The 25,246-nt window shown below is 62.7% G+C and overlaps 6 protein-coding genes across 15 annotated transcripts in view; all 6 read left to right on the forward strand.

Moving 5' to 3' along the window:
• Position 1: 1 nt before the first annotated feature.
• Positions 2–1,026, forward strand: GDPGP1 (GDP-D-glucose phosphorylase 1; the record flags this gene model as incomplete). Its single annotated transcript, XM_027688533.1, has 2 exons — positions 2–882; positions 913–1,026. A coding segment is annotated over one exon (879 nt), but the record flags the coding sequence as incomplete, so codon positions are not given.
• LOC113970068 (tubulin polyglutamylase TTLL13-like) lies at positions 970–9,240 on the forward strand. 4 transcript variants are annotated; one of them, XM_027688570.1, is made up of 14 exons: positions 970–1,274; positions 1,677–1,717; positions 2,717–2,835; positions 3,312–3,442; positions 3,800–3,956; positions 4,171–4,314; positions 4,877–4,962; positions 5,069–5,294; positions 5,743–5,933; positions 6,534–6,722; positions 7,186–7,327; positions 7,651–7,824; positions 8,116–8,443; positions 9,013–9,240. In XM_027688570.1, exons 1-14 carry the CDS (start codon positions 1,102–1,104, stop codon positions 9,234–9,236), a joined length of 2,325 nt encoding a protein of 774 aa, XP_027544371.1. In that variant the 5' UTR covers positions 970–1,101; the 3' UTR covers positions 9,237–9,240. The 4 variants fall into 4 exon arrangements, with proteins under 4 accessions (XP_027544371.1, XP_027544372.1, XP_027544370.1 ...); XM_027688571.1 differs by having other exon boundaries at positions 3,824–3,956; positions 7,645–7,824; XM_027688569.1 differs by having other exon boundaries at positions 1,089–1,274; positions 7,645–7,824.
• A 3-nt stretch (positions 9,241–9,243) lies between these two features.
• NGRN (neugrin, neurite outgrowth associated) lies at positions 9,244–10,215 on the forward strand. Its single transcript, XM_027688596.1, has 2 exons — positions 9,244–9,669; positions 9,940–10,215. The coding sequence occupies exons 1-2, from the start codon at positions 9,545–9,547 to the stop codon at positions 10,196–10,198; spliced, it is 384 nt and encodes a 127-aa protein (XP_027544397.1). The 5' UTR covers positions 9,244–9,544; the 3' UTR covers positions 10,199–10,215.
• Positions 10,216–10,233: 18 nt separating this feature from the next.
• HDDC3 (HD domain containing 3) lies at positions 10,234–12,453 on the forward strand. The gene is made up of 4 exons (XM_027688598.1): positions 10,234–10,400; positions 10,864–10,919; positions 11,006–11,246; positions 12,283–12,453. The coding sequence occupies exons 1-4, from the start codon at positions 10,289–10,291 to the stop codon at positions 12,411–12,413; spliced, it is 540 nt and encodes a 179-aa protein (XP_027544399.1). The 5' UTR covers positions 10,234–10,288; the 3' UTR covers positions 12,414–12,453.
• A 63-nt stretch (positions 12,454–12,516) lies between these two features.
• VPS33B (VPS33B, late endosome and lysosome associated) lies at positions 12,517–19,630 on the forward strand. 3 transcript variants are annotated; one of them, XM_027688574.1, is made up of 23 exons: positions 12,517–12,645; positions 12,762–12,842; positions 12,910–12,971; positions 13,090–13,139; positions 13,339–13,406; positions 13,623–13,668; positions 13,967–14,061; positions 14,386–14,490; positions 14,766–14,862; positions 14,977–15,054; positions 15,350–15,423; positions 16,304–16,390; positions 16,480–16,570; positions 16,789–16,863; positions 17,160–17,224; positions 17,292–17,346; positions 17,428–17,474; positions 17,772–17,904; positions 18,185–18,258; positions 18,718–18,819; positions 18,998–19,073; positions 19,148–19,264; positions 19,490–19,630. In XM_027688574.1, exons 1-23 carry the CDS (start codon positions 12,550–12,552, stop codon positions 19,567–19,569), a joined length of 1,854 nt encoding a protein of 617 aa, XP_027544375.1. In that variant the 5' UTR covers positions 12,517–12,549; the 3' UTR covers positions 19,570–19,630. The 3 variants fall into 3 exon arrangements, with proteins under 3 accessions (XP_027544375.1, XP_027544377.1, XP_027544378.1); XM_027688576.1 differs by having other exon boundaries at positions 12,913–12,971; XM_027688577.1 differs by lacking the exon at positions 14,386–14,490.
• A 229-nt stretch (positions 19,631–19,859) lies between these two features.
• The window catches only part of PRC1 (protein regulator of cytokinesis 1), a 28,213-nt gene continuing 22,826 nt past the window's right edge, over positions 19,860–25,246 (forward strand). For 2 of the 5 annotated variants that reach the window (XM_027688578.1, XM_027688579.1), the window contains exons 1-13: positions 19,860–19,994; positions 20,342–20,474; positions 20,759–20,881; positions 21,209–21,442; positions 21,521–21,691; positions 21,904–22,053; positions 22,291–22,438; positions 22,522–22,658; positions 22,887–22,982; positions 23,098–23,244; positions 23,601–23,711; positions 23,884–23,994; positions 24,568–24,753. In XM_027688578.1, coding sequence (XP_027544379.1) covers positions 19,984–19,994; positions 20,342–20,474; positions 20,759–20,881; positions 21,209–21,442; positions 21,521–21,691; positions 21,904–22,053; positions 22,291–22,438; positions 22,522–22,658; positions 22,887–22,982; positions 23,098–23,244; positions 23,601–23,711; positions 23,884–23,994; positions 24,568–24,753 — 1,758 coding nt within the window. In that variant the 5' untranslated portion in view covers positions 19,860–19,983. The remainder of the gene's footprint in view (positions 19,995–20,341; positions 20,475–20,758; positions 20,882–21,208; positions 21,443–21,520; positions 21,692–21,903; positions 22,054–22,290; positions 22,439–22,521; positions 22,659–22,886; positions 22,983–23,097; positions 23,245–23,600; positions 23,712–23,883; positions 23,995–24,567; positions 24,754–25,246) is intronic. The other 3 variants (XR_003535038.1, XM_027688581.1, XM_027688580.1) reach the window with 3 other exon arrangements.

The raw sequence follows: 25,246 nt of genomic DNA on the forward strand, positions 1-25,246 counted from the left end.
CACCCGCGTCCTGCCCGGCCCCGTGCGCCTCGTGGCGCAGCTGAACGAGCAGCGCAGCGCCGAGCGCCGCCCACCGCAGCCCGTCCGCAGCCTCCGGGACCCCTTCGACCCCGACGCCTTCAACTTCACCCGGCTGCGCCCCGCCGAGCTGCTGCTCCGCCTGCGCCGCGCCGGGGGCCCGGGGCCGCCGCCCGACCCGCTGCTGGTGGCCATCAACGCCAGCCCGCTGGAGCGGGGCCACGTCCTGCTGCTGCCCGAGCCGGCGCGGCGGCTGCCGCAGGCGCTGACGGCCTCGGCGCTGCACGGGGCGCTGGAGGTGGCGCTGCTCAGCGCCCACCCGGGATTCTGCGTGGGCTTCAATGGGCTGGGCGGCGGAGCCTCGGTGAACCACCTGCACCTGCACGGGCTGTACTTGGGTCGCCCGCTGCCGCTGGAGGCGGCGCCGGCTGAGCCGCTGGGGCCGCGCCTGGGACTGCTCCGCGCCGGACCGGCCACTGCCTTTCTCTTCTTTGCCGCTGGCCCCGCGGCGCTGGAGCCGGTGTCGCGGGCCGTGTGTCGGGCGGCGGAGCACCTGGGCGGCGCTGGGCTGGCCTGCAACGTGCTGGCCACGCGGGGCGACCCTCCAGAGGGGCCCGGCGCCAGCAGCGACCTCGGGCTGCGGGTGTTGCTGTGGGCGCGCCCGCCCCGCTTCGGCCCCAAGGCGGGCGAGCCCTTCGTCGTGGCAGTGTGCGAGCTGGCGGGGTTCCTTCCGCTGCCCGCCTCTGCGCTCTACCGGCACATCACCGAGGCAAAGGCCCTAAGCGCCATCCGCCAGCACCTACTGCCCGAGCCCGAGCTGCTGCGCCTCGGCGGAGAGCTGGCGCGGCTGCTGGAGAGCTGACGGTACCTGCACCGGGACCGAGACTGGGACAGGAACGGGCACGGCTGCTGCAGGGCTGGTGGCACCGGCGCGGTTCCTGGTGCCGCCCGCCAGGGGCCGCTGCGCGGCGGAGGACTGCGGAACTGACGGTCACGTGCCCTCAGGGGGCCGCTCTGGCTGGCACCGCCCGCGTCTCTATAGCCTTGTCGCCATGGGAACGCGGCGGCCCTGGGAGTGGCGCGATGGCGGCGGGCGGTGGCGGGGGGGGGCCGGGACCGGGACCGCCCCCGGGAACTCCACCGGACGAGGAGGCCGCCCCTGAAACCCCACCGGGCGAGGAGGAGGCGGCCGCCGCCGCGGTCCCCCCGGACCGTTCCGGTGCCCCCGTCGGCCCCGAGACGCGGAGGAAGCGCAGGCGAGTGCTGGGCCGCAGACCCCCGGCAGGGCCCGGGGAGAGCCCTTCCAGCCCCACCCCGGGGCGTCTCCCGCTGCCTCAGTCGTGCTCGGTCCCGGTGTAGCCCGGCCCCGCTGCTCCCCGCGGGCAGTGCCCTGCCGGGGCCCGCCGCCCCCAGCCCCCGGGAGCTTGTCGGGGGACCCACAATAAACAGTTCCCCTGAAACTGCCCCAACGATCTCCCATGTGACGCACCCAGGCGCGGCCCCGTGCCCGGGACCCCTGTGCCACATCTCCTCAGGGCCGTACCCGGTCAGACCTGGCAGCTGTGCTGCGTCTGTGTGAGGGATCGGGCTGTGTCCCCCTTCCATCCCGTGCCCACTCCCTTGCTGAGCCCCTGTCTTCTCATCTCTCTCAATTCCAGTGTCCCCTCCATCAACCTGAGCGGCTGCAGGTACGAAAGCGGTAAGTCTGAGGGGCTGCAGGTCCCTGTGGGGTCCCTGAGGGGCCCAGCCCTTGCAGGCTCTGTGGGTGCCTGTGCAGCCGGGAGCACTGTTGGCATTCAATTCTCACTGGTTTATTTACTGGTGCCCAGTGACTGGGCCCCTGTGGTAGCGGGGAGTTTGTCACACTTTGGACTGAGGTTTCCCCTGGTTTAAAATGTGTAACAGCAACATGAGCCCTCGACATCCCCCCACACCTGTGTTTGCCAGGTGTCTGCTAAAGTGGGCGAGAAAGCTTCAGTCAGGTACAGTGCAATGGGGTACCTGGGCTTGGGGACAGGACCTAAGGGCTCTCAACTGTTTCAGGTAAAGCTGGTGGTGGAACAGTCAGGATCTATACCTTGAACCTCTCCCTGTGCCATCCATCCCCAGTGACTCCAAGGAGCTGGTTCCCCTCCCCTGTCCCGCTTTTCTTTCCTGCCACAAGCTGGATCTTAAAAGAACTAACTCCTGGCCCTTGAGGGGTGTTATTAAGCCACTTCGCTAAGGTGTCTTGGTGTGCACAGACCTCCATCACCTCCCCAGCCCTGTGAGGGCCAAATTCAGACCTGGCACTAACATGAACCATCCCAGCAGAGACCTTTTGCCCCAGAGCTGTCTTCTGGTGCCAAAAGACCTTTGATTTGGAGATTAAATTCACACTTTCCTAAGACTTGTACCTGCCTGTGAAGTATCAAACCCATGGCAGGTTCAGCCCTGCTGTCAAGTGGCCCTGGCTCCCCAAGGCAGGTGGAATTAGAGGGCTGAGAGCACGCAGAACATCTTCAGCCAGAGGCTGGGGGGTAGGCCAGGTAAAGCTGGTGTTCCTGACACCTCCCAAAGGGTCCCACCCATACCTTGTACTTCTGAGAGAACTGCAGCCTGGAGAGGTTTGTTCCACGTTCTGTCCCTGGTTATTTTGGGGGTTTGTCAGTCACTGTGGCTCCCCTGCCTGCCCCTGTCACCGCTTGCCTTGGCACAGTGCGGCGGGCGGCGCAGCACTGCGGGCTGAAGGAAGCGGGAGAGAACGAGGAGTGGACGGTGTGCTGGACAGACACCTCGGTGTCTCTGGAGCGCCTCATGGAAATGAAGCGGTTCCAGGTAAACAAATGGGCTGTCCAGCAGGAATCGCTCAGGGGGAGGGTAACACGGGGACTGCTGATGGAATAGCATACGGCAGAGTGGAACAGAGGCATCCAAAGCAGTGCCTGTTACTCATCTGTGCCTCGGTTCCCCACCTTTCCTTGTGCCCTGTCTTGTGCCTCAGGAGAACTCGGCAGCTGCAGTAGGAGTGGGAGCATTGCCAGCCCTGTAACCTGCTGTGAAATAAATGGGCTGGGATGACAAACGGCTTCTGTGGTGCTCGGGGCAGGGAGAGCTCCAGGGCTGAGATGGAGCAGATAAATCACTGGTGACGCTCAGATAGAGCAGCTGTAGTGCAGTCTTGCCCCTCAGCAGCAGTTCAAGGCAGCTGCGGGCCCAGCCTCCTGCCTGCTCTGCTGCCGGTTCTCCGCAGGGCCGGGAGGATGCATCCGTGGGGGCCTCCACTGATCTGGGTTTTTCTGCCCCTCTTTCAGAAAATCAACCACTTCCCAGGCATGATCGAGCTCTGCCGTAAGGACCTGCTGGCTCGCAACCTGAACCGCATGCTCCGGCTCTTCCCCACGGAGTACAACATCTTCCCCCGCACGTGGTGCCTGCCAGCCGAGTGAGTGGTGTGGGACAGCGCCGCGGGGACAGGCTCACACTGGGAGGGGTAGCCTGCTCCCTCTGGGCACCAGAGCCCAAATCTTAGTGGCTCTGGCACATTATCGTGGTGACCTCTGCCACAGACCTCCCGGTATAGGTGCAGATGTGTACAAGGAAAAGGTGGGACTGGGAGAGCTGGGTCAGGTCGCACAGGGACCAATCTGTGACTCTTGTAGATCAGGAATGGAGGTTCTATATCTCCCCTGTGAACATTTGATTTGTACTGGCCCGCAGTGCCATGGTTTCAGTACCCAGCTGTTAGAGAGTTCAGAGGGTGTTTTTTGCAGCTGGTGACCATCACCCCTTCCTTGCACAGCTATGGAGATTTCCATGCCTACAGATCCTTGAGGAAAACCAGAACATTCATCTGCAAGCCCGACAACAGCTCCCAGGGAAAAGGGATCTTCATAACCCACCACCCGGAGGAGATCAAGCATGGGGAGCGCATGATCTGTCAGCAGTACATCTCTGAGGTACCGGGAGAGCCCTGGAACACCAGGGGAGGATTCCAGCCTCCTTGTTCTGCCAGAATCCCACATCCTTCCCGTGTCTCCCCGAGTCTGCTGGGGGTGGCTGTGGCACAGCGGGGGCACGGCCAAAGCTCTCCTCTCTCCTCTGCTGCCAAAGAGCAGCACAGGCAGATGGGGCAGTTCCTGATCTCACCCTTGCTCCTGACTTTCCTCACAGCCCTTCCTCATTGATGGCTTCAAGTTTGACATGCGCATCTATGTGCTGGTCACATCCTGTGACCCGCTGAGGGTTTTTCTCTACAAGGAGGGCCTGGCCCGGTTTGCCACCATGAGGTACATCGATCGCAGCAGCAGAAACCTGGTAAAAAAAGGATGTTTCAAAAAACCTCACATAGTATCTGTAGGTGTCAATCCCTAACTTGCCCTAGGGGCATTCCAGGCCTCGAAAAGCTTGGGGCTGCAGGGATCCCAGCTTGCTGCTTTCCTGTTCTCCCTCTGTACCCCCTCCTTGTTCTCCTCACAGGAGGTATTTCAGGAGGGTCTGAAATAGATCTATCCCCAGATCTAGCCTCACATTTGGGCTGTTTACTGACATTACCACAAAATCATAGAGTTGTTTTGCATTGAAGGAACATTGGAAGGTCTCCAACCTCATGTTCAAAACTGGGTCAACAATAAACTCAGATCTGGTTTCTTGGGGTCTCACCCTAGCAGGTGTTGAAAACCTGCAGGCCAGAGCCCCCCTGGTGCCTCTGGCCATCACCTACTGCTCCTGGCCCTGAGGAGCATGCTTCATTCCACACCATTCCTGCTCTGCCCATGCATCAGGCGGAAAAGAAGGACCTGGGATTATCTGGTGGGGCTGTTTCTGTTCTCGCTGCGTGGTTCAGAGTGAATGAATGTCTCTCCTGCTTTCCTGCTAGGGTGACATCTGCATGCATCTGACCAATTATGCAATCAACAAGCACAATGAGAACTTCGTCCAGGATGACACAATGGGCAGCAAGAGGTACTGGCACATCCAGGCACCACAGGAACGCTGTGGGACTCTGGTTTACCTCATCTTTCGTGGGGTGGCACAGCTCAGCCCTTACCACCTCCTGTGCCCCATGCAGGAAGCTGTCCACCCTGAATGCCTGGATGGCAGAGCACAGCTACGACACAACAAAGGTCTGGGCAGATATTGATGACATTGTCATAAAGACACTGATTTCGGCTCACCCTGTGGTGAAGCACCACTACCAGAGCTGCTTCCCCAACCACGCTGCCGGCTGCGCCTGCTTCGAGATCCTGGGCTTTGACATTTTGCTGGACAGAAGGCTGAAGCCGTGGCTGCTGGAGGTGAGGAAGGAGCAGACAACTAAAACCTGGGAGAGGCCTCAGGACAGGAGGGTTGGGATGAACAGGACTCATTTGATTCAAAAGGGCCACCTCACTCACAGAATTAACCAGGCTGTGAAGCCAAGCACCCTGCTGTGAGTGGGATCCAAGAGAGCCAGTTTCCTGCACACCCTCTGACAGCAGGGAATTTCCCAAATCTTAGGACCCCTTTTCCTGTAAGAGCACCCCGAGTTTGTGACAGCTGCCCCCCACCTGCAGCCTGCAGGATGGGATCTGGGTGACCTGTGGCACAGTGGGCACCACACTGCAGGGACAGAGTGCTGTGTGTGTGGCTTCCTGCTTCCTGTCACTGACATAGAGAAGAGCATCCATAGATAGTGTGGGGGGTGGCCGGGGCCATGGGCTGGGAGCTGGGGTGCCAGGTTAGGTTACTTGCTTGTCTTGGCAGGTGAACCACTCTCCCAGCTTCTACACAGACTCTCAGCTAGACCGTGAGGTGAAGGATGCCCTTCTGTGTGACACCTTCAACCTGATCAACGTGCATGCCTGCGACAGAAGGAAGGTGCTGGAGGAAGACAAGCGGCGGGTAAAGGAGCGGCTCCTTCAGGCCAACCAGACCCAGACTCTCCGTGAGTCCAGGTATTGCTGTTTCCCTCAGTGCTACACGTCTCCAGTGAGGAGAGACAGGGCATGGCAGAGCAGGATAATGCCAGGGCTGGCAGGTGAAGCTCCCAGACCCCATGGCACTGTGCAGCCTCTGAGCTCTCCCAAGCCATCTGCATCCTGGAAGGAAGAGCTAGGGGCTCCTCTCTGTGTACCAAGAGATTTGTGACACCTAGTGCTCTGGGCCCCGACAGAGACATCCCCATCGAGCGGCACCTGCTTGTCACATTCCTGGGTGCAGACAGGGAGGGCCAGTGTCCCTGGGCTGGCAGGGATGCTCACAGGAGGGACCACAGCCCTACCTCAGGGACCAGGAGCAGCTGAGGGCATGAACCCTTCTCCAGAGCAAGATTCCTTTCCAGGGCTGAGGGTTTCCCCCTCCTCTGTCTGCATGCCCTTTCACAAGGCCAGTGTTTAGTGAGCCTGCTGCCTTGCAGGCAAAGCAGGGACTCTCTCCAGCTGCTGTTTCCATATGGAGTCCTGGAATAACCCTGGGAAACACCAAGCATGTCAGCCCTGTGCTCTGCCTGCCCCGGAGCTCCCTGTCACAGCTCCTTGTCCTCCCTCCGGCTGCAGGCGCAGGGAGCAGGAGAGCAGCCAGGCTGCCTGGCTGGCACAGGCCGAGACCTATGAGAACGAGCACCTGGGCGGCTTCCGGCGCATCTACCCAGCACCTGGCACAGAGAAATACGAGCCCTTCTTCCACCAGGGCAGGTCCCTCTTCCAGGAAACGGCAGCCTCCAAGGCACGAGAGGAGCATGCCAGGTACGCTGCTCCTGTGGAAACCTTCTCCTCACGGTGGGTATGGACACCACTCGCTCCTGAGCCCTCCTGGGGAGCCACTCTGCTGCTTGGCAGGTGTAAGCAAGTGGGGAGAGCAGGAGGGGAAGGGAAGAAGCCTGCACGTGCTGTGGCACCACAGCAAAGCAGTTCCTTTTGGATGGACCCCAGAGAGGCAAGGGCAGTGCTCCTTTGACTTTTGGACCCTGGAGAAACCATGTCCCAAATGTCCCACTCCCTTCTGTTAGGCACAGCCTAATCTAAGCCCATTTCTCTTTTTAGAAGTTTCTTTACAAGCATCCCTGGCCCATCTCTTGGCACTTCTATTATGGGCTGTTTAGACAGAACTTTGGCCTGCAGTAAATGTCCTCAGGTCAAAGGCTGCCCCACAGCCTTTTGCTGTTGTGGCTCTGACTGAGCAGTGAGTGACTCTGCTGTTCTGTGGCAGGCAGCAGCTGGAGGAGATTCGCCTGAAAAATGAAAAGCTGGAAGCTGCCACCAGGAAGAAGAAAACAGAGAAAATCCAGAATAGAAGCACAGCTTCTACAACCCACCTCACTCACAGAAGCACCAAGACATGGGATAGAAAGGTATCTCAGTGTCAGCATTGTCCATGGGCTCTCCAAGGCAGTGACATGGCTCTGGGAGCCATGCTGGGCCATGGATGCTCCCATGGAGCAGAAATTCCAGGTTTGACTCCCTGTATGAAGTCCAGAAAATCGACAGCTTGTGGTGGGCAGTACTTGCAAGCACCAGTGTTGTCCCTTCCTGTTGTGGCTCCCACTAGGATCTCCATCCCACCCCAAGTCTGTAACTGTCCCCAGGGCTGGAGCAGCCCATGGCTTTGTCTCACCTGTGCGTTATCCCAGGTTCAGCTTTGCTGTAGCTCAGGTGTTTCTCTGCCGAGGTGCAGCACGTGCAGTATGACTCCATGCAGCCCCAGGACATTGTGGAACACGAGGAGAAGAGGAGAGTGAATGCTCTGCTGCAGCGTGAGAAGCTGATCCGAGACCTGGGCATCACCAACCAACTCTCCCGGCTGCTCCCCACAGCTGACAGCCAAGGATCCTGCGCCCTCCGGAGCCAGGTAACGGGGTCACCCAGATCCACCCACAGCCAAGGCAGGAGGATGGTGAGGAGTGAATAGGGCACTGAGTGTCTGGGGCAGGATGGGGGTCCTGGCTCCACTGCTGGCAGATCAGCTGCTGTGCTCCTGGGGTCATGTGAGTCTGGGACAGTTGTAGGGGTGTACCTGGGGACAACGTGCAGGGGGATGCTTTAGTGAACACCTGTACATGACTAGAAAAGACTTTTTCTTCCCATCTCCTGCCAAGGCCTCCAGAGCTAAGCCATGGCCACTTGCCTTCCCTCCTTCCAGCTGCAGTTTCCATGGGATGCCCTCAGGGACCAGGACACCCATGACTTAATGATGGTCATCTCACTCCTGGGAGGCCCAGCCCATGCCTCGGGACACTGGGTCAGAGCCGAGGCCCTGCAGCTGGACACGCTGGGCCCGGGCCCCAACGATGTGGACACCCTCTGTGTTCGAGGCCGGAGTGTCCCGTACCACACGCGGCACGAGGACTCCCGGGTGCTGGGCGGGAGCTGGCTGCGGGGCCGGGCAGCACGGGCAGCCGTCAGCCACCCCGAGGGGCTGCTGCTGAGAGACCAGCAGCTCCCTGCTGCCAGAACACAGGCTGAAGGCTGTGAGTACACATCACCTTCCCATGGATACTCCTGGCCTTATCAGGGTGGGAGGAGTGGGCGGGCTGGATGGAGCTCAGAGTGCCAGGGGTGCTGGGACCCTGCGGAGGGGCTGCTGTGCTCTGCTCAGGGCACTGATGACCGCTGGAAGTCTCTGCTGGAGGCCATCAGCATCCCATTCGCAGGGGCAGGGATGAATGTGGGTGGATTCCCAGAACCAAGGGTTGATGTGTGGGGAGGAGAGAGCGTGAGAAGCCCCGATGTATGGGAGAGAGTGAGTTGGAAGCACAGCAGATGGGACAGTAGAAGGAGTGCGTTAGCTGCAGTGGGTATGGAGGGGACACGGTGACATAGCACGGCCCCCAACCCTTTCCCAGGCCCCTGCTGCTCCCTGCCCACAGTCCCACCACCCCTCACCCAGCCCTGCTCTGCTCCCCAGCATAAGGCCGGGGCAGCAGGGCCAGAGGGGGAGGTGCCAGGGCTGAGCCCCACCAGGGAGGGCAGTGGGGACTGTTGACCCACAGAGCTGCCCAGTCTGCAGACAGACCCACATCTGTCTGTGCTGTTCCAGGTGACGCTGCCAGCCCGTCGTCCTCCCATGCAGGCAGCTGTCCCCCAGCATCCCCAGCCAGCCCGGGGGAGGTCAAAGACGATGGCATCTTCAGCTGTGCTGTGGTCCAGGAGCTCCCCATCGCTGCCGCCGCCGCTCATGCGCAGCACACACGTGCCTCACACCATGGCAGAGCCTCGCTGTGCCAGTGTGTCACACACTTGCAGCATGAAAGGCACAAGTAACGTGGCCGAAGGCTCAGCCTTCCTCTTGTGGGTGCTCGCTGGACAACCAGGGCTGCTGGATAGGTTGGCTATCCCCATCAGCCCCGGGGCCGGCTGCGGAGCCCCCTGACCGGAGCCTGGGCCCCGCCCGGGTCTGGCCACGCGCCCCTGGCAGCTTCACCTCTGCCGGGCCAGGGGCTGGTGCCTGTGCCCCTGCCCGCACTCCTGGCTGTGCCCCCGCGGCCGCAGCCGGGCCCGCCACAGGGCACCTCGCTCTGGATCCCGCCGGGGCCGCCCCCCGCCGGCCCCGCCCGTTCCCGTTGCCGGTCATGGCGGCGCTGCTGCGGCCCGGGCTGCGGGCGGCCGCGCTCCTCGCCGGGACCCCGCGGCGGGCGGCGGCGGCGTGGCCCGGAGACCCGGAGCCGCCGGACCCGGCGCTGGAGGAGGCGGAGAGGTGCGGGGCGGCTGGGCCAGGGCTGGGCCGGGCCGGGGCCGGGCCGGGCCGGGCCGGGCCGGGCCGGGCGCTCATGTGTGTCCCCCGCAGGGGGCGGCGGCGGCGGGTGGCGGCGCGGATGGAGCGGCTGCGGCGGGAGCTGGGCGGGGAGCGCGGAGCCCCCGAGCGCGTCCTGACCTGGCAGGCGATGGAGCAGCTGCGGTGAGCGAGGGAATGGGAGGGCCGCGCCGCTCCCGGTGACCGCCCCCGTGACCGTGACCGTGCCCGCAGGTTCCTGCGGCAAGAGCTGCCCGAAGAGTGGCCGCTGGAGCGCCTGGCCCAGGGGTTCGGCGTCAGCACCGACGTGGTGCGGCGGGTGCTGCGGAGCCGCGGCTGCCCTTCGCCGCGCCGCCGCCTGCGGCAGGACCGGCGGGCGCTGAGCGCCGTCGCGGCGGCACCGGGGGACGAGCGCGAGGTGCGCGCCCCCGACGGGACTCTGCTGTACCGACTGCCGCGGGGCTGGGGCGGGCCGGGGCACGGCGCGCAATAAACGGTGTTGGGACCCGCCTCCGATCGCGCCGCTTCCGCCGCGCCGGGCACGGGCTGCGAGGTGGCGGGGACGGGCTCCGAGGTGGCGGGGATGGGCTCGGACGTGGCGCGGCTGCTGGAGGCCGCGGACTTCGCGGCCAGGAAGCACAAGGAGCAGCGGCGGAAGGACCCCGAAGGCACCCCCTTCATCAACCACCCCATTGGTGCGGAACCCCCCGGCACCGCGTCCTGCTCCCGAGGGATCCTCAGGACCCCTCCTGCCCCTGAGTGCCGCCCACCCACGGGAGCCCCTCACCCCGGCCCCCAGGGAAAGCCGTGTCCCCTCTCCCGTCCCATGTCCCTCAGGCCGAAGGAGCCCCGGGAGCACCTCAGCCTCTGCCCTAGCCACGTGTTCTGCTGTGGGTGCTCCCCCCACGCTGTTGCCCTGCAGTGGACGGTGCCCATGGGAGCTGATGAGGGACCCTTTGGGTCAGTGCCAGGCTCTGGGAGTTGCCTGCTTGCCCAACCTGAGGATTCACCCCTCAGGACGTGCCCAGGGTGGATCTTGGGGACCCCTCCTTGCCCTCTGTGCAGTGCAGCCCCTGTGTAACCCAGGGAGCAACTGTCCTGGCCCAGAGCTGCCCTTTCCCCCCCGTGCCCCCTCCCAGCTCTCTGCATTGGCTGCAGGTGTCGCCAGGATCCTGGCGCACGAGGCTGGTGTGACAGACATCGTGGTGCTGCAGGTAAGGCCATGCCCTCCCCTGCCTGCTACCGCTGCGGCGGGGCCTGGCCTGGACCCCCTGGCCCCCTTGACCCTCCCTGGCCCCAGGCCGCCCTCCTGCATGACACGGTGGAGGACACGGACACCACGCTGTCTGAGATCGAGGAGCAGTTCGGGGTGGAGGTGCGGCGCGTGGTGGAGGAGGTGACAGACGACAAGATGCTGCCCAAGATGGAGCGCAAGCGGCTGCAGGTGGAGCGGGTGCCCGGCTGCAGCCCCCGCGCCAAGCTGGTCCAGTTGGCAGACAAGCTGTACAACCTGCGGGACCTGAACCGCTGCACCCCCCAAGGTACCACGGCAGGGCCCGGCCGTGCCCAGGGCGGCTCCTCTGCAGGGGCGGGGCTGGTCCTGCACCTTGCACGGAGGAACAGACCTGCCGAGGTCACCCCGGGCCTGGGGCTGCTCCAGCCAGGGGCAGTGTGGGGGGCGTCTGTCCTGTTGTGTGCCGGTGTCCCGGTGTGGGTGTGTGTGTAGTGATGTCTCAGTCTGTCCCGGTGCGTGTGTGTGTGGTGGTCATAGAATCACAGAATCATAGAATCAGCTGGGTTGGAAAGGACCTCTGAGATCATCAAGTCCAACCCTTGATCCAACCCCGCCGTGGTTACTAGACCATGGCACTAAGTGCCACATCCAGTCTCATCTTAAAAACCTCCAGGGACAGAGAATCTACCACTTCCCTGGGCAGCCCATTCCAATGCTTGATTACCCTCTCTGGAAAGAGTTTCTTCCTAATATCTAACCTAAACCTCCCCTAGCAGAGCTTAAGACCGAGCCCTCTTGTCTTATTGAGAGCTGCCTGGGAAAAGAGACCAACCCCAACCTGGCTACAACCTCCTGTCAGGGAGTTGTAAAGAGTGATGAGGTCTCCCCTGAGCCTTCTCTTCTCCAGGCTCAACAGCCCCAGCTCCCTCAGCCTCTTCTCACAGCACTTGTGCTCCAGTCCCTTCCCCAGGCTTGTTGCTCTTCTCTGGACCTGCTCCAGCCCCTCAATGTCCTTCCTGAACTGAGGGGCCCAGAACTGGACACAGCACTCCAGTGGTGGCCTTGCCAGCGCTGAGTACAGTGGAAGAATCACTTCCCCGGACCTGTTGGCCACACTGTCCCTGATACAGGCCAGGATGCCATTGGCCTTCTTGGCCACCTGGGCACACTGCTGGCTCAGTGTCTCAGTCTGTCCCGGTAGTGGGGTCTGTCCCAGTGTGTGTGTGGTGATGTCTCGGTTTGTCTCGATGTGTGTGTGTGTGTATGGTGATGTCTGGGTCTGTCCCGGTACCGAGGTCAGGGCCGGGGCGGCTCCAGCCGGAAGTGACGTCGTGTTTCCGCAGGGTGGTCGGCGGAGCGCGTGCAGGAGTACTTCCGGTGGGCGGCGCTCGTGGTGTCCGGGCTGCGCGGGACCAGCGCGCCCCTGGAGGGGGCGCTGCAGCGCCTGTTCGAGGAGCGCGGCGTGGCCACGTGACTGCGGGGCGGCCAATAAACGTGCGTGCAGCTCGGCGTCCTCGTGTTGCTATGGCGCCGCTCGCTTCCGCCGCCGCGGGGTTCCGGCCGCGCCGCGGCCGCGCTCGGGCGTTCCGGGCGCCGCGCCGGCCCACGCCATGGCCTTCGCCGGGCGCCGCGACGCGCCCGAGCCGCCCGACTTCGGGATCCTGAAGCGGCTGGCGCGGGACCAGCTCGTCTACCTGCTGGAGCAGGTCCGGGGCCGCGGGACAGGGGTGCCGCGGCGGGGCGGCGGGGCCGGGGTGGGCTCGGGCGGGGCCGGGCCCCGAGGCGGGCGGTGGGTCCCAGCCCACGCGCACCCTGCCCGCAGCTCCCCGGGAAGAAGGACCTGTTCATCGAGGCCGACCTGATGAGCCCCTTGGACCGCATCGCCAACGTGTCCATCCTGAAGGTACCGCAGGGCCCGGCGGGCGGCCCACCCCCCCCCCCGCCGCGCTGAGCCCGCCGTGTCCCCGCAGCAGCACGACGTGGACAAGCTGTACAAGGTGGAGACCCGGCCGGCCCCCGGCGCCAGCGACCAGTGAGTGCCCGGCCCGGCCCCGGCGGCACCTGCACAGCCCGGGCACGGCTGTGGACGGGAAGGGCCCAGCGCAGGCAGGGCCAGGTACCAGGAGCCCTCGCTCCCCTCTGTAATGCAGGTTCTGCTTCCTGGTGCGACCGCGGGTCAGGACGATGAGGTTCATCGCCGGTGAGTGCGGCGCCGGGGGCAGGTGTCCCTCACCGGGTTCTGGTGCTCTGGGCCACCGCTGGGAGCGGGACTGAGAGGGGCTCCAGACGAGCCCCGTGCCCGGGGCCTCACTTGTGCCCGGGGCGTTGGGGCCCCGTGAGCTGTGGGGCCCCGGGCCGAGGGGGGGCAGCTGTGCAGGGGCCATGCGGGGTGTCCACAGATATTGTCAATGCTGACAAGATGTCGGGGAGAAGCAGGAAGTACAAGATCATCTTCAGCCCCCAGAAGGTCAGTGCGACCCCACTGCCCATTCCCACTTCACACTGTGCCTGGCCAGCCTTTGCACCTCCCACCCCATCTGTCGGCACCAAAAGTTGTGTGTCGCTAACCCAGGAATGTTTAACTAAAATCGAGTGTTATGATGCCTGGGAAGGAGCTGGGCTGCTCCAGAGCTTCTCCCGCTCAGAGCCTACCTGGTCCTGAGGGTCTCCCCTTCTCTTCCAGTTCTATGCTTGTGAGATGGTGCTGGAGGAAGAAGGGGTCTTTGGAGGTGAGTGGAGCTGTGATGCTGGCTCAGGGTAGCTCTGACACCTCAGGGTTCTTGTTGAATCCCAGTATGGGGATCCCTGTGTGGGCAGGGAACACGAGTTGCTTCGAGGGTGGCTACCAGTCTGTGGGCAGGCATGTGCCCACCACAGCACCAGCCCCTCTCCTCTGCCTGCAGGGAAGAGAGAGGGCCCTGCCACCCATCCTGTCTCTTTGACACCCTGTTTTGGGGTTGTCACGATTCATGGGGCTGTTCATGCGCAGGGATGGGTAACGGTCCCCTCTCCCTGCCCCAAACCCAGATGTCACCTGTGACGAATGGTCCTTCTATCTGCTGCCCCTGGACGAAGATATCATCAGCATGGAGCTGCCTGAGTTCTTCCGCGACTATTTCCTGGTCAGTGGGACGCGGTGGGTGGCAGCCTATCCTGTCCCCTCTGTCTTGGGACAAGGGCAGCATTTGGAGAGCAGGTGTGATGTCCTGCTTGGCCCCTCAGCCACACCACGGGTCCTGTCTGCTCCCCAGGGGTGGCTTTTGGGGGTAGTGGCTGCTCCCACCCTGTGCTAACCCCTCTGCTCCCTCTGGAGCAGCTTTGGGGCATCCCAGCGTGTTCCTGTGTGTATTCCTGTGCACGTACCTCCTGGAAGCGCCCTGTCCCCAACCCAGTCCCCTGGCAGTCATTCCCAGCCAGCTGCCCGCACACACTTCCTGGTCCCACAGGAGGGGGATCACCGCTGGATCAACCCTGTTGCCAGAGCCCTGCAGTTGCTGAACTCCCTGTACGGCCCTTTCGGGAAGGCCTATGGCATCGGCCGCTGTGCCAAGGTACGGCCGGCACCGGGAGTCCCTCAGGTGCCCTCCAGCTGCATGGCAGCATGTCACCACGTGGCACATCCGGGTGGTGCTGGGGGCTCAGCAGGTTTTTGGGGGGTCCCATGTGCCAAGGGTGGGCAGGAGAGCAGCAGCTCCTGCTCACCAGGGTGTGCCCTGGAGGGGGAACACTTGTGCCTGGCCTCCGTCATGAGCCTCAGTGTCCCCTGTGGGACACCCTGGCCGTGCCTTGGCTGCACCCCCACCCTGGCACATTCTTCCCCTCACAGATGAGCCATGAGCTGTGGCGGGACCTGGAGGAGGAGAGCGAGGGTGAAGGCCAGGGCAGGAAGCCTGAGATTGGACATGTCTTCCTCATGGACAGAGGTGGGCTGGGGTGGGAGCAGCTGGCGAGGGTGGCCAGGGGGGAGCAGTTTGGGCAGCGGCAGAGGGGCAGGGAGAGCCCCCGGGAGGGCAGCCTGGCACTGGCTCTCCTTGCAGATGTGGACTACGTGACAGCGCTCTGCTCCCAGGTGGTCTATGAGGGGCTGGTGGACGACACCTTCCGTATCAAGTGCGGTGGGTGCCCGGGGACGGCGAGGGGGCAGCGGGGGCTCCGCACTCAGGACAGGGGTGGCATGGGGCTCTGCACCCCCCTCCCCAGAGTCCACAGGGTTTGTGCCCAGCACTGTTGTGCACAGGGCCGTTCCCACAGGGACAGTCCTCATGTGAGGGGCTGCTGGAGGTCGTCCACAAGGACAGCCCTCGCTCTGACCAAGCAGCTGGGCCACATCCCCTGCCTCTGCAGCAGGGCTGGTGCATGCAGGGATGCCACTATGGCTAGGACAAAGCAGCTCTTCGCTTTTCCCTGCAGGCAGTGTGGATTTTGGGCCAGATGTCACCTCTTCTGACAAGAGTATTAAGGTGCTGCTCAATGCCCAGGACAAAGTGAGTCCTCCCAAGCCTCAGGGGAAGCAGGTCCTCATGGGGGGAGGAGGCAGAGCAGGGCATTCCCTCCCCTAAGCCTGAGCAGGAGTGACCAGGGGCTGCTGGGCCCCTGAGTACAGATTGGGATGAGTTGGGACACAGAGACCAGGGAAACATGGTCTGCAGGTGCAGCTCCACTTCTGAACTTGGCAGAGTCCCCACACACAGGGGCTGTTTTGTGAATGAGTGTTTTAAAGTTGCTTAAGGAATCGCTGTCAAAGGTATTGGAAAAAACATGTTTAATATAAAAGTGACAGCTCGACAAAGTTCAGTGGCAAAACAATCACTCTAATTCAAAATCAACCCAAAAATATGTATATGGAGGCTGAGATGGCTGTAGAGGCAGAGAAAAGGATAGGAAAGAGTAAGGAAAGAAAGGAATATGGACTATGAAATGGAATATGGAATATGAAAAAGGAATATTGTGACTCAATTGCTGTGACTCAACTGCTGTTGAGTTACAAGGTTCATAGTAACTTTTCATCCTGGCCACAATTCAGGTCGGTAACTTTCTATGAAAGTTTGATAATAAAAATATTATTCCACTTGGGTTGAGTAAAGCAAGAAAAATAAGTTTCCAAGGCTGTTTGTTAAAAAAACAGAACTTGTTAGACAGCACTAATTCTTGGGAACAGACAGTGTTTCTGAAAAGCTTGAGAAGAGCTCAACCCAGGTGCTGTTCATAAAGGCTGATCCCTAAGGAGCATTTCTCAGATGATAGTGCAGGGGGATGCATCACCACAGGCTGCCGTGCCTCTGGCCGGGGTTTTGGGGCTGGCTGCGGTGAGCGCTGGCCCCGGGGTGCAGCCGGCTGGGCCTGACAGCTGTGGTGCTTCTGCAGGTGTTCAGTCAGATCCGCAATGAGCACTTCTCCAGCGTGTTTGGCTTCCTGAGCCAGAAGTCGCGGAACCTGCAGGCACAGTACGACGTGAGTGTCACCCGGCGCGCGGGACACCCATGGCACTGTCCCTGTGCGCGGCCAGGCCACCTCCCTGACGCTCTCTCTGCCTTCTGCAGCGGCGCCGGGGCATGGACATCAAGCAGATGAAGGACTTTGTGTCCCAGGAGCTGAAGGGACTGAAGCAGGAGCATCGCCTGCTTAGCCTGCGTAGGAACCAGAGGGGAGGGAGGGGTCCTTGGCTGTACTGCAGTGCCTGAGTTCTGGGGGAAGGGGGGAGCTCGGAGAGCCCTACATGTCCCCAGGAGGGACAGGTGACCCAAGCAGTGGGCAGGGCGGCAGGGGCCATTGGTGTGTGCAATGCCTGAGGTAACATGCTCCCTGCAGAGCCCATTCCCCTACAAAGCCGCCATCTCTTGGTTCCACAGATATCGGTGCCTGCGAGTCCATCATGAAGAAGAAAACCAAGCAGGACTTCCAGGAGACCATCAAGGCTGAACACTGTGAGTGCTGCTCCGTGCCCCCATCTGTGCCTACCCCTATCCCAGTCTGTCCCACAGCTCCGCTCACCCCAGGCCCAGGCAGCCTCACACCTGGGTGTCCCCAGCATGGCCACTGTCCTCCCAGTCCCTTTGTGTGGGGGTGTGTCTTGAGATCCTAAATAGGGTCAGGTACCCTCTGTGTGGGGAGTGGTGTGGGGGCTCTGTTCCCCAGGGCTCTGGGAGAGCGTCTCAGCCTGGACCCCAGCTCGGTGAGCTGGCAAGAGTCCAGGGTGATGTTGCCTGTGCTCTCGCCACAGCACTGCTGGAGGGCTTCGACATCCGTGAGAGCACCAGCTTCATTGAGGAGCACATCGACCGGCAGGTGAGGCCGTGGGACCGGCTGCTCCGGCTGCCCTGTCCTGCCCCTGCTCACCACCTGCTCCCCACAGGTGTCCCCCATCGAGAGCCTGCGCCTCATGTGCCTCCTGTCCATCACAGAGAACGGTGAGTGCCCCGCTGTGCCGGGCTGCAGCGGTGGCACTGGGGCCCAGCCCTGGCACAGAGCTCACCTGGTGCTCCCCACAGGTCTCGTCCCCAAAGACTATCGCTCCCTGAAAACCCAGTACCTGCAGGTGAGGGGCTCAGAGAGTCACAACAGAGCAAGGGCTGTGTGGGACAGGGGTTCCCCTCCCTATGGCTCTGGCCACAAGACACTGGGCAGCAGTGCTCCCCAGGGATGGGCCCTGCCTCCGTGGGCCCTGTCTCTGAAGGATAGCCCCTGCCTCCACGGGCTCTGCCTGAGCCAGGAGCTCTGCCTGTGCCTCCCAGGGGGCTCTGAGCAGGCCGTGCCCCCCTACAGAAGGGACACCCTGTTCACTTCCCATGCTCGCAGCCAGGGCTCCAGGCTGATCTGGCTGCTCTGTTCCCAGAGCTATGGGCCTGAGCACTTGCTGACCTTCCACAACTTGAAGCGCATCGGGCTGCTGATGGAGCAGGCGGCTGGGGAGACCCTGACAGCGGTGGAGAGCAAAGTCAGCAAGCTGGTCACAGACCGTGCTGCAGGTGAGCCAGCCCACTGCCCTCATGTCCTTGGGAGCCTGGCACCAGAAGCTGCTGCCTTAGAGCTGGCTGGAAGCACGTGGCAAATGAGGAGGCTCCAGGCATTGAGTGTGTCCTCAGCAGTGGTGCTGCGGGCAGGGTGCTGGGCTATCCACAGGGGCAGTGGGGCTGGCAGCCACCATGGCCATCTTCCAGAGCCCACAGCTCTGCACATCCTGCTGCCAGCCTGGGGCTGGGACCCAGGCAGGGCCTCTGAAACATTTCTCCATGCCATGTTTTCCAGGAAAGATCACAGATGCATTCAATTCTTTGGCCAGGAAGAGCAATTTCCGAGCCATAAGCAAGAAGCTGGGGTTGGTATGTCCTCGGGGGCTGCTTGCTGGCCACAGAGCAAAGCCCATGCCCAGGCTGCAGGCTTGACATCAACAAACAGTGCTCAGGAGCTGCTGCAGCCACTCTGGGCAGCCTGCGGGCTTCTCCTTGGGACCGGGGGGCAGTGCCAGCTTCCCACTCTGCCCTTGACCAGTGTGGTGGAGGGCTGGGGCTTGCCTTGCCCCCTTCAAACACAGCTGCCCTGGGGTCAGCCCTGTGGCCTCTGTCCTGATCCAAGGGAGAGGTGCTGGGGTGCTGGTGCAGTGACATTTCTGTCCGTGGTCCCCCGATGCACTGCCCACCCAGGCTATGCCATGCTGGTCCTGGGGCAGCGGGGCAGGAGGTGGGGGCAGTGTCTGTCCCTCTTCACCCCCTGCACCTCTGAAGGGGGGTGAGGCCCCAAGCAGGCTGGTCCCATACCCCTGGTGTCGCCCATCCCTGCAGATCCCCCGGGTGGAGGGCGAGTACGACCTCAAAATGCCCCGGGACATGGCGTATGTTTTCGGCGGGGCCTACGTGCCCCTGAGCTGCAAGATCATCGAGCAGGTGAGCTTGCCTGCCGCGGGGGAGAACTGGGCACATCCCCTTGAGCCCCCACCTCCTTCAGGGGGGTCCACTGGGGGTCCCTGTGCCCAAGGCTGAGGCTGATAATGCTTATCTGCTGCTCGGAGCCTCCCGAGCCATGCCCAGCCTCTGTGGCCAGCCTGACCCCCCCATCCCTCAGGTGCTGGAGCGCCGGGGCTGGCAGGGCCTGGAGGAGGTCGTGCGGCTGCTCAATGGCAACGAGTTCTCGGTCTCAGGTAGCAGCTGGGCCGGGCTGGGGGCAGCGGGGCTGGGGTCTGGCGGGGGTCCCACCATGCTCTGTGCCATCCAGACAGCACCGTGGAGGACAACCCCGCCTGGGAGTCCCAGCGTGTCATCCTCACTGTCTTCCTGGGGGGCTGCACGTTCTCCGAAATCGCTGCCCTCCGCTTCCTGGGGAAGGAGAGAGGTAGGAGCTGCCTGCGAGGGGCAGGGAGCAGGCAGCAACCTGGGGGTCCCGCCATCGCAGCGTGCGGCAGAGCAGGGGCCACACTCAGGGCTAGCACTGGCTGAAGTCCATGGGGAAGGGGGCGGTGAGGTACAAGGCTCTTCCAGGACATAGCCAGGGACAGAGTTGGGAGCGCTGGGGCTGCCCCTGGGCATGGCCGGGGCACTGACAGGTCACATCTCATAGGGTGCAAGTTCATCTTCCTGACCACGGCCATCACCAACAGCGCCCGGATGATGGAGGCCATGATCGAGGCCAGGGCCTGAGCCCTGGGGGGGCCCTGCGGCCCCTGCACCCCCTGCCAATAAACGGCTCTGTTGACGGCGACCGGCCCGGGGTGTGTGCGGAGGTCCCGGCCCGGTGGCCCCCTGGCGCATGCGCAATGCGGCGCAGGCACCGCCCGGGTGTGGCGCGCGGGCTCCCGCGCGCGGTCTCGTGGCCACTGCGGCATCGCGAGCGCGCGGCGGCGCCGTTGCACGCGGCCGGACGGCGGCGGCCTCGCCCCTGATTCGATGGAAGCGCCGAAGGTTCTTCGCTGCCATTGGCTGGCGGGCGGCTTGGGGCGGGGCAGGGCGCGGCCCGGGTGGCGGTTGTGGGTGGGGCCGCGGTGACATGACAGCCAATCAGCGCGGCCGGGAGGGGAGTTCGAATCGGCGGAGCGGCGGCGTCCGGCGGGAGCGATGAGGAAAAGGTGCGGGAACGGGGGATACCGGGAACGGGGGGTACCGAGAACAGGGGGATACCGGGAACGGGGGACAGGGAGCAGGGGGATACCGGGAACAGGGGGACAGGGAGCGGGGGGACAGGGAATGGGGGCGATACCGGGAACGGTGGTACAGGGAACGGGGGGATACCGGGAATGTGGGAGACAGGGAACGGGGATACCGAGAACGGGGAGGATACCAGGACCGTGGGGGAGACAGGGAAGGGGGATACCGGGAACCGTGGCTGGGGGGGCACGGCGCGATGGGAGCCGGCGGCTGCGGGAGCGCTCGGCCCGGAGCCCGCCCTTGGCCGTGACGCCCGCGGTGCCCCCAGCGAGGTCCTGGCGGCCGAGGCCGCGTCCTGCCTGAACCGGGCCATGGCGGCGCTGCGGGACATCTGGGAGGAGATCGGCATTCCCGAGGAGCAGCGCCTGGAGCGCACCGACGTCGTCAAGCAGCACATCAAGGTGAGGGGCGGGGGCGTGTCCCCGGACACGCTGTCGAGCCCCCAGCCCGGGACCCGGGCAGCTTGGCGTGAGCTCTCTCAGGGCCCCAGGACTGGACCGATGGGGGTCCCTGCCCGGGTGGGAGCATCCAGGGCTGTCACTGCACCTCTGCCCTGGCCCTGTCCCACTGGGGCCCCCACGCTGCCCACCCTCAATCAGCCCCATCAGGGGTCTCCAGTGGTGGTCCTGCTGCTCTGCCTGCTCTCCATCCTCACACCCTGCCTTGAACCACGCCTGTGCCACAGAGTCTCCTGGACATGATGGTGGCAGAGGAGCAGAGCCTGAAGGAGCGTCTCCTGAAGAGCATCGCCATGTGCCGGAAGGAGCTGGACGCCTTGTGCAGTGAGCTCCAGCTGGGCCCCTTTGAGGTGAGGTGTTGCTTTTCACTGCTGGGATCCTGCTGCTGCCCTGCCTAGGTGTATCAGGAGGCCAGAGCTCACAAGGCAAATGCCTGTTCAAAAGTGGGTGCTTGGTAGAGCCGAGGGCTTTGTGGCTCCTTACAGGCCAGGCGTTGAAAAGTGGTTGTGAGGTGTCCTCTGTCACCTCAGCTTGTGTATTGCTGCTCTCTTTGCAACTTCCTGGGGAACATCTTGCCCAGACCCAGGGCTTGTGTCTCTGGACTTTGTTTAAAATCCTAAAACATGAGCCAGGTGTGGGAGTGGTGTAGAGCAGAGCTGATTTCTGGCCTCTTGCAGACAGAGGAGGAAAGTACCATCCTGCAGATGGAGAAGAATCTACGCACGCGTGTGGAGGAGCTGCAGAGGCAGAAGCAGGACCGGAAGCAGGAGCTGAAGGCCCTGCAGGAACAGGACCGGGACCTGTGTGATATCCTGTGCACAGCCCTGTTCAGCATTGACAGCAGTGCCGTGCCCAGCCTGGAGGACCTGGACTGCTACCGGCGTCACGTGGCCTCCCTCAACACCCTGAAGGTGAGCGGAGAGACTGAGGGGGTTGGTGAAGGACCCATGGGGGGCCCACTGGTTCCTGACACTGCCCCTCACCCCCAGGAGCAAAGGCGGGAAGAGTTTGTCAGCAACAAGCGTCAGATCATCCTGCTCATGGAGGAGCTGGACCACACCCCGGACACCAGCTTCGAGCGGGACGTGGTGTGCGAGAACGAGGAGGAGTTCTGCCTGTCCAAGGACAACATCGTGGCCCTCCAGAACCTGCTGCAGCAGGTACGCCGTGCACCAAGGCAGCATTTGGGGCTGCTGTGGGTTCTGACGGCAGCTGCCATCACAATGCAAGAGTGACCGCTGGCTTTCGGGCAAGGCTGTATGTCAGAGCATCCCTTTGGGGGGTTTGAGGAGATCTTGGGTGCCGAGTGCATGGCTTTGCGGGTGTAGCAGAGCCAAGGGCTGCACTGACCCCCTGCTCCCCCTCCCTGCAGCTGGAAGCCCGGCGGGCTCTGAACGAGGCCGTGTGTGCGGAGCTGCGCTCCAGGATTGTCGCGCTCTGGGAAAGGCTGCAGATCCCACAGGAGGAGAGAGAGACCTCGGCCGTGCACGTGGATGGGTGCAGAGCCAAAACCAGGAGAGCTGTAAGGACCCTGCTATGCCCAAGGCAGGAGGGCTGGGGGTAGTAGCTCCTGAAGCTCTCATGCTCCTGTTTGCTCAGTCAGTGGTGAAGGGAGTGGGCCAAATCCTGCCCTCGTGAGGGGAGGAGCTGGGGGTTGGTGCTGGCAGCTGCCTCATCCTAGAAAGTGGCTTGTGCAGAAGATGAATCCTGTTCTGCCCCTCCTTTTTCTCCCTGACCTGTGCTCTGATCCTGGGAGCAGTTGCAGTTGGAAGTGGACCACCTGGAGGAGCTGAAGCTGCAGAACATGAAATCCGTGATCCAGGCAATCCGGGCAGAGCTGGCTGACTACTGGGACAAATGTTTCTACAGCCAGGAGCAGAGGGAAGGCTTCGGCCCCTTCTATGATGGTGGGTGCCAGCTGGCCAGGCGGCTGTGGGGAGGGGTCCAGGGGTCCCAGCTGCCCCCTGACCAGGCTATTGTGCCCTTCCAGAGGATTACACAGAGACCCTGCTCGAGCTGCATGATCACGAGGTGGGCAAGATAAAGAGCTACTATGAAACACACAAAGATCTGTTTGAGGCGGTTCAGAAATGGGAGGAGAACTGGAAGCTGTTCCTGGAGCTGGAGGTATTGTCTGGGCAGGAGCACACCGGGTCATGGGGCAGCACACACCTCTGCTCCCAGGGGCTGAGCACTCTGGGAAGGAGCAGGGAGGCACTGGGGAGGCACAGTGGGCCAGTGCAGGGATGAGGTGCTGTCTTGAGCACTGGGGTGTTTGTGCAAGGCTGGCTCCCCGGGGGGTGGGGGGAGCTGGGTGGTGTGTTTAAGTCTCTACTGATCCCCTTTCTCTACCAGAGAAAAGCAACTGACCCCAGCCGCTTCACCAACCGCGGGGGGAACCTGCTAAAGGAGGAAAAGCAGCGAGCAAAGCTGCAGAAGACACTGTCCAGGGTAGGTCTAGCCCTGGGGAAGGAGCTGTGGTCCCACTGACCAAGGAGAAGGGATCCCTGAGCATGGGGACACCCACGTTTGGTCAGTCCCTACACTGACCTCATGTCCTGATCAGCTGCAGGAGGAGCTGGAGAGAAAGGTCGAAGCCTGGGAGCAGGAGTTCAAGGAGCCTTTCCTGGTTAAGGGGCAGCAGTTCATGGAATACGTGTCAGAGCAGTGGCAGCTGTACCGCCTAGAGAAGGAGAAGGAGAAGCAGGAGCGGGTGAGTGTGGAGCTGAGCATGCTGGCTCCTGCCTGGGAATGCCACCCTGGGAGTGTCTGTGGTGGGCCCCAGTGGCCCCCAGCTGCTGCCCTGGGCTTTGTCTGCTCAATCCCAGCCTGGAAGCAGCAGGTGGTGGGACAGGTGCCCATTGCTGTTGTGTCTGTGTGTGCTGAGCCCCTTTCTTGGCCCCAGCTGTGCCAGAGGTGCCACTTGGCTCTGGATACCTGTAAATGTTTGGTGAAATTCCTGCTGCATGGCCTTGCCAAGCTGTTGGCAGGGCAGAGCCCACTGGCAGTGGCACAGAGATGCCCCAGCTCCACGGTGTTCAGGTGTGTAAGTGCACATGTCTCCCGCAGCACCTGAAGAAGAGCCGGCAGATAGAAACGGAGATGCTGTATGGCAGCACCCCACGGACCCCCATCAAGCGGCGTGGCCTCAGTCCCCACACACCTGCCAAAGTAAGGAAGGTAAAATGTCCCTGTGGAGCAGTGCAGCTGGGCCGGGGCCCTGCTCGGAGCTGAGCTCTCCCCAGGCTGGAGCCTGGCCTTGGGCTGGCCTTGGCCCCGCAGGAGGGGTCAAGGTGCTGTGGCTCTGCAGGGAGGTGTCCCTCGTGTAATGTGTGCTCTGCTTTCTCCTCAGTTCCACGGCACCTCCATCACCAGCACTACCCCAAACAGCACTGTTCGCTCAGCCTTTGGGGGAACCATCTCCCACTCACCCACGTCTCGGCTGCCGCCCTCTGGGAAGAAGGTGGGGGGCCTTGGGGGACCTGCCCAGGGCTGGGATGGGCAAACCAGGGCGGCACAGCTCTGCCTGTTGTCACCCTGTGCTTCTCTGCTTCCCCTGCCAAGTTCCTGGGGGGCTGCAGCTCCTGTTTGTCTGCAGCCTGCTCTGTGAGGCTGCTGCCATCCTGGTGGGGAGTTTCTGGGACCTGAGGGAGGAGGAGGGTGGCAGGAAATCTTTCTCCAGCCCAGATTTCTAGTGTACCCCTGTTCCTTGCTGCTGAGCCTGCAGCTTGGGGGACCTTCAAAATATGGTTGTGCTGCTGGACAGGGCCTGAGCACCCTTAGTCTAGTGGGTGGCACCCCTGCCACTGGGGTGGAACAAGATGGGCTTTTTAAGGTCCCTTCCCACCCAAACCATTTCCAGGATTCTGTGACTCTATGCTATATGTTTCTGAGATTAGAATCCAGCCCCAGACTCCAGAGAGCACCCAGAGCCTGACACCGCTCTGGCCTCACAGAGGGACAGGCACTGAAGCTGCCTCAGCTCTCCTGCCTCCACTCAATTCCTGCATCCCGTAACTGTTGCCTCCTCCTGCAGTTTGGCCGTGCCCGGACCCCCAGCCGCGCGGCAGCAAAGCCCCCCCGACCCAGGCTGAGGCAGTGGAACAAGGAGAACGTGTCCCAGCTGGATGGAACCACCCTGAGCGGTGGGTGCACCCCCACAGCCCCTGCCCAGCGTAACCACAGCGTTAGTTCTGTTGCCAGCACCTATTCTGAGTTTGTGGTAATTCACCTCTTCTAACCCCACCCCCTCCCCAGGCGGCACAGGACAGATGCTCCCCCTTCCCCGAGCACCCCCAGGGCTGTGTCCCCCCCATGTCCCCACGTAGGGTGGCTGCTCCTGCCCGTGCCTGTGGCTCCACATAGAGAATTTCAAACTGCAGTTTGGTGGTGGAGGTCTCACGCTGCTCCTGCCTCAGGTCACACACGGCCCTGAGCAGCCAGTGGGGACAGACACCAGCACAGGGGCCAGGCTGGGCTCAACGATACCCCTGTGTGGGGACAGAGCCCAAGGCCCAGCTCTGCTTGTTGAGCCCGTAAGGGGGACCCTGCTTCAGTCCCACCTTCTCCACTAGTCTCTGGGGGTGGTGGGGTGAGCAGAGCCTGCAGGGGGCTGCCAGTGGATGGGGCTTTGCTCTCTAGGGCTGGGGGGCCCTGGGCAGCCTCTGTTCTTTTGTCAGGATGGGCTGAGCCTGAGCTTTACCTTTGTGTGACAG

Source organism: Neopelma chrysocephalum, unplaced genomic scaffold (genome assembly GCF_003984885.1).
Source record: "Neopelma chrysocephalum unplaced genomic scaffold, ASM398488v2 Primary Assembly neopelma1_75, whole genome shotgun sequence".
Taxonomy (NCBI): domain Eukaryota; kingdom Metazoa; phylum Chordata; class Aves; order Passeriformes; family Pipridae; genus Neopelma; species Neopelma chrysocephalum.

What these genes read in the sequence shown, in the direction of transcription:
- LOC113970068 (XM_027688569.1), top strand. Translation starts at nt 1,102, where the DNA reads ATGGCGGCGGGCGGTGGCGGGGGGGGGCCGGGACCGGGACCGCCCCCG. An exon ending in ACGTGGTGCCTGCCAGCCGA is followed by an intron (nt 3,443 to 3,799) that starts GTGAGTGGTGTG and finishes TTCCTTGCACAG; the next exon opens with CTATGGAGATTTCCATGCCT. An exon ending in CCTGCGCCCTCCGGAGCCAG is followed by an intron (nt 7,825 to 8,115) that starts GTAACGGGGTCA and finishes CCCTCCTTCCAG; the next exon opens with CTGCAGTTTCCATGGGATGC.
- NGRN (XM_027688596.1), top strand. Translation starts at nt 9,545, where the DNA reads ATGGCGGCGCTGCTGCGGCCCGGGCTGCGGGCGGCCGCGCTCCTCGCC. An exon ending in GCGCTGGAGGAGGCGGAGAG is followed by an intron (nt 9,670 to 9,939) that starts GTGCGGGGCGGC and finishes CCGTGCCCGCAG; the next exon opens with GTTCCTGCGGCAAGAGCTGC.
- HDDC3 (XM_027688598.1), top strand. Translation starts at nt 10,289, where the DNA reads ATGGGCTCGGACGTGGCGCGGCTGCTGGAGGCCGCGGACTTCGCGGCC. An exon ending in CTTCATCAACCACCCCATTG is followed by an intron (nt 10,401 to 10,863) that starts GTGCGGAACCCC and finishes CATTGGCTGCAG; the next exon opens with GTGTCGCCAGGATCCTGGCG. An exon ending in GAACCGCTGCACCCCCCAAG is followed by an intron (nt 11,247 to 12,282) that starts GTACCACGGCAG and finishes GTGTTTCCGCAG; the next exon opens with GGTGGTCGGCGGAGCGCGTG.
- VPS33B (XM_027688574.1), top strand. Translation starts at nt 12,550, where the DNA reads ATGGCCTTCGCCGGGCGCCGCGACGCGCCCGAGCCGCCCGACTTCGGG. An exon ending in TGTCTTCCTCATGGACAGAG is followed by an intron (nt 14,863 to 14,976) that starts GTGGGCTGGGGT and finishes CTCTCCTTGCAG; the next exon opens with ATGTGGACTACGTGACAGCG. An exon ending in GCATCGCCTGCTTAGCCTGC is followed by an intron (nt 16,571 to 16,788) that starts GTAGGAACCAGA and finishes TTGGTTCCACAG; the next exon opens with ATATCGGTGCCTGCGAGTCC.